The sequence below is a fragment of the Geospiza fortis genome, unplaced genomic scaffold (genome assembly GCF_000277835.1).
Source record: "Geospiza fortis unplaced genomic scaffold, GeoFor_1.0 scaffold157, whole genome shotgun sequence".
NCBI lineage: Eukaryota > Metazoa > Chordata > Aves > Passeriformes > Thraupidae > Geospiza > Geospiza fortis.
In genome coordinates this window covers 9,193,406-9,196,602 of record NW_005054314.1, presented here as the reverse complement: position 1 = coordinate 9,196,602, position 3,197 = coordinate 9,193,406, and the positions used below count along the sequence as shown (strand labels likewise).

General features: G+C 43.4%; 2 protein-coding genes across 2 annotated transcripts in view; both read right to left on the bottom strand.

The window, feature by feature from the left end:
• The window catches only part of LOC102034219 (putative bifunctional UDP-N-acetylglucosamine transferase and deubiquitinase ALG13), a 21,791-nt gene extending 21,649 nt beyond the window's left edge, over window positions 1–142 (bottom strand). The window contains exon 1 of the mRNA XM_031056124.1: window positions 86–142. Within this exon, the coding sequence (XP_030911984.1) occupies window positions 86–142 (57 nt within the window). The remainder of the gene's footprint in view (window positions 1–85) is intronic.
• Window positions 143–1,502: 1,360 nt separating this feature from the next.
• The window catches only part of LOC106631791 (ALG13 UDP-N-acetylglucosaminyltransferase subunit), a 3,572-nt gene continuing 1,877 nt past the window's right edge, over window positions 1,503–3,197 (bottom strand). The window contains exons 2-3 of the mRNA XM_014306585.2: window positions 2,908–3,046; window positions 1,503–1,647 (exon numbers count right to left, since the gene is read on the bottom strand). Of these exons, the coding sequence (XP_014162060.2) occupies window positions 1,536–1,647; window positions 2,908–3,046 (251 nt within the window). The 3' untranslated portion in view covers window positions 1,503–1,535. The remainder of the gene's footprint in view (window positions 1,648–2,907; window positions 3,047–3,197) is intronic.

Sequence of the window (3,197 nt, the reverse complement as noted above, 5' to 3'; positions counted from 1 at the left end):
TAGGTTGTTTTAGGACAGTTTTTAGAGTGCTCGGCGCCCGGTGTGGGTGCGCATCCCAAGCCGTGGGAAGCGGCTCCTCCCGCACCTGCCTTGGCTGAGCTCGCTTCTTCATCGCTCGGCTGCGGAGAACGAGCGCGAACATCGCTCCGGTGGTTATCCAGGATTCCCTCTGCGCTCCCGGGCTGCAGGCGAGTTGCTAGCAGTGGGTTTGAAATAACTCCTTAGAAATCGTTAAGAGAGTGAAGAATCTTAGTGGGTGCTAATCGAGTATTTGGGGCAAACTTTGGGGAATTGGCAAAACTGAGCCTTGCACAGCCGTGCGGCCTGATTTATTCCACCTGTGGCCCTTTGTGTTTGATGTGAATGCTTCTATGTGCATTTAACTTCCTCATGAAAATTGTACTTAGACATCAGATGGGCCAATTCAGGAGTTTAATTTTCTTGTTTTAAACAACAAAAGCAACGCAACCCCCCCCCCCCCGATAATGTCCTTGTAGGAAGGGCAATTAGCACCAATTATGCATTTCTAAAGTTCTAGAGCATTAGAAGCCTAAGAACAAGCATGAAGATTTTAAAGTTTAAACCCCCTTTGCTTTTCAAAATATTTACTTGAAGAAATCGATGTAACACATCGTTGTCAAATTCGATACTCTAAATGGGAGGCTCTGATCAGCATCAAAGAATCCCAGAATGGCTTGGGTTGGCAGGAACCCTAAAGTCCATCTGGTTTCAACTCCCCTGCCCTGGGCAGGGACACCTTCTAATGTTCCAGGTTGCTCCAAGCCCTGTCCAGCCTGGCCTTGGACACTTCCAGAAATCCAGGGGCAGACACAGCTTCTCTGGGAACCTGTGCCAGGGCCTGCCCACCCTCCCAGGGGAGAATTTCTTCCTTACATGTAATCTAAATAGGAAACACTGGGTGTGCAGAAGTCCAAAGTGATGGGTTATGATGGGGTAACACCGTGCAAAACAAGCGATTGCATTGCCAAGCCCATTCCTGTCCTTTGTTTTGGTTTGTGGGTGAATCACCCAAACAAAGGGCAGCAGGTCTGCAGCTCGTGACTTTTTATCACCCGGATGCATCACATGCCTTTCTCCCTTTTGAGGATTAAATAGCTCACTTTTAAGCGCTCTTTTCAGTGCTTCTGTAAACACATGAACCAAGAGCTGAAGGCATCTGCAGGACATCACAGGAACATCAACAAAGACCATTTATTTCCACCTGTATTTGGCAAAAAAGGTCAAGAGACCACAATGGATATGCCATGCCTATGAAGGAGTAGTTTAGCTTGTCCCCATTAGTGGAATTTTGTGATAGAAATATGTCTGTCCATGCCACAAGACAGCTCATACTCCCTCCTTATTGGCATTGTACTCTTTTATGCATAAATCTGAATGAGTTTGACACTAAATTGGAAGCCATTTAATATCAGCTAATATTAAATGATATTTTCTTTGAGTGTTTGGCCCAGTTGCAGATCTTAAGTAGAGGAGATGAGACATTTTATTCCAACTTTTTTATTTCTGTGTTTTGTTTATTGTAACCCAAAAACTTTATCCAAGAATGAAGCAAACTTTTCTGGCTGTCCAGGAGGAAAAGGTTTCAAAGCTGACAAGTCCATCGACTGCAGCGTCTTCACAAGAGTGCTGTAAAAACAGACCAAAAGCAAAAATTAAAGAAGAAAGAGCCATCCCATAGGAAATTTTTAAATACAGTTTTCTTTCTATGCATCCATACATAATTCTTTAGCATGGAAATATTAAATAAGGATATGTGTGGAAAGGAAGAGAATGCACAAGAGCAGCAGGCCCCAGCCAGCACTGGCTCCTAGGGAGCATTGCTGAGAACACACTTCCATCAGCTTTCTGAGACAAACTCAACTTTTAAACTTTTTAATCTTCTGTGGTTGCAATGCTGGGAGACTGAACAAGATCTGAGGCTCTGCTCCATAAACCATAGGAGGAAATCCATCCTATGTGAACACATGGCAGAGTTCTCCCCTGATCACAGAGCCAGAAAGAACAGCTACATCAATCTGTTACTTGCTATTATCAGGCTGCAAATAAGGCTCAAATGCTTGCCAGTGCCCAACACAAAGAAATAAAAATTCCAAAGCTGACAGAAGCACTAAGATAATGAGTTTAAGAAACTTGCTCAATTTAAATGAATGCCAGGCCTGGTCTGTTCAGAAAGCTCTTCTGAAACATATGAAACTCTGCTTGCAGAGCAAAGGAACAAGATGCAGACTAAGTAATGGGAGTTACATTTTTTCTGCCTTCAGTTTAAAAGTCATATTTTATTTTTAGAGTGGAGTCAATCACAAGTAAAGAGAAAACAGTATGATACAGTCAAAACCAGGAGAAGAAATAAACCCAACAGGAATAATGATGAACTTTAAAAAAAGGAGCTAGGGGTTTTGGTGATGGTGGGATTTTTTCATGCATTGTTTGTTTGTGAGGTGGGGTTTTTTTGGTGTGTTTTTGTTTGTTTAGTTTGGGTTTTTCTCCTGAAGTGACAGGTGAAATTCCTTGTCAGAGGGTATATGGTGGATTCAGGAAGTTTGGTTAAAAGGGCAGCCTGAATGAGTACTTGAAGACAGGGGTACTTAAAGTTACAAACCAGAAAACATCTGATTTATTAATCCCCTGAATCCAATTGTTTTTCTTTTTTTAATCTAAATACATGTTACCTCAAATGGAAAAAAAAACAACTAGAAGAGGTCGTGGTCAAAAGGCTTGGTAAGTGCGGTAAATTTCTACCTAGTGTTAGTCTGTTCACTCCGGAAAATGTAATATCCAGATGGAGATTACAGAGAAGGATGTAAATTTCCTTGTTGCATTCTCAGCTGTGCAGTCACATGGACTGAATGCTCTTGCCCAGCAGGAACAGCCCCAGCAGCTCCATACCTGCAGTTACAGTAGAGGACATAGCCATCTCTGTGCAGCTGTTTGGCCAGCTCAAGCTGATGGTTGTTCATCAGCTTGTCATTTATTACTACTATTAGTGGTTTTCCTTTCTCTAGAGTCTCCAGGCAGCTACCAGCACCTACGAGAGAAACAGAAAACGTGGTGAGAGATCAGATATCCCCCTGCATGCTGCTGAAACAGGGGAGCCTCTTGAACAACCCAACTCTAGCTGTGGACCTCAGCACTCCCGGCCAGCCCACCCCTGGCCGGAGACCTCATCCCAAGGAGCT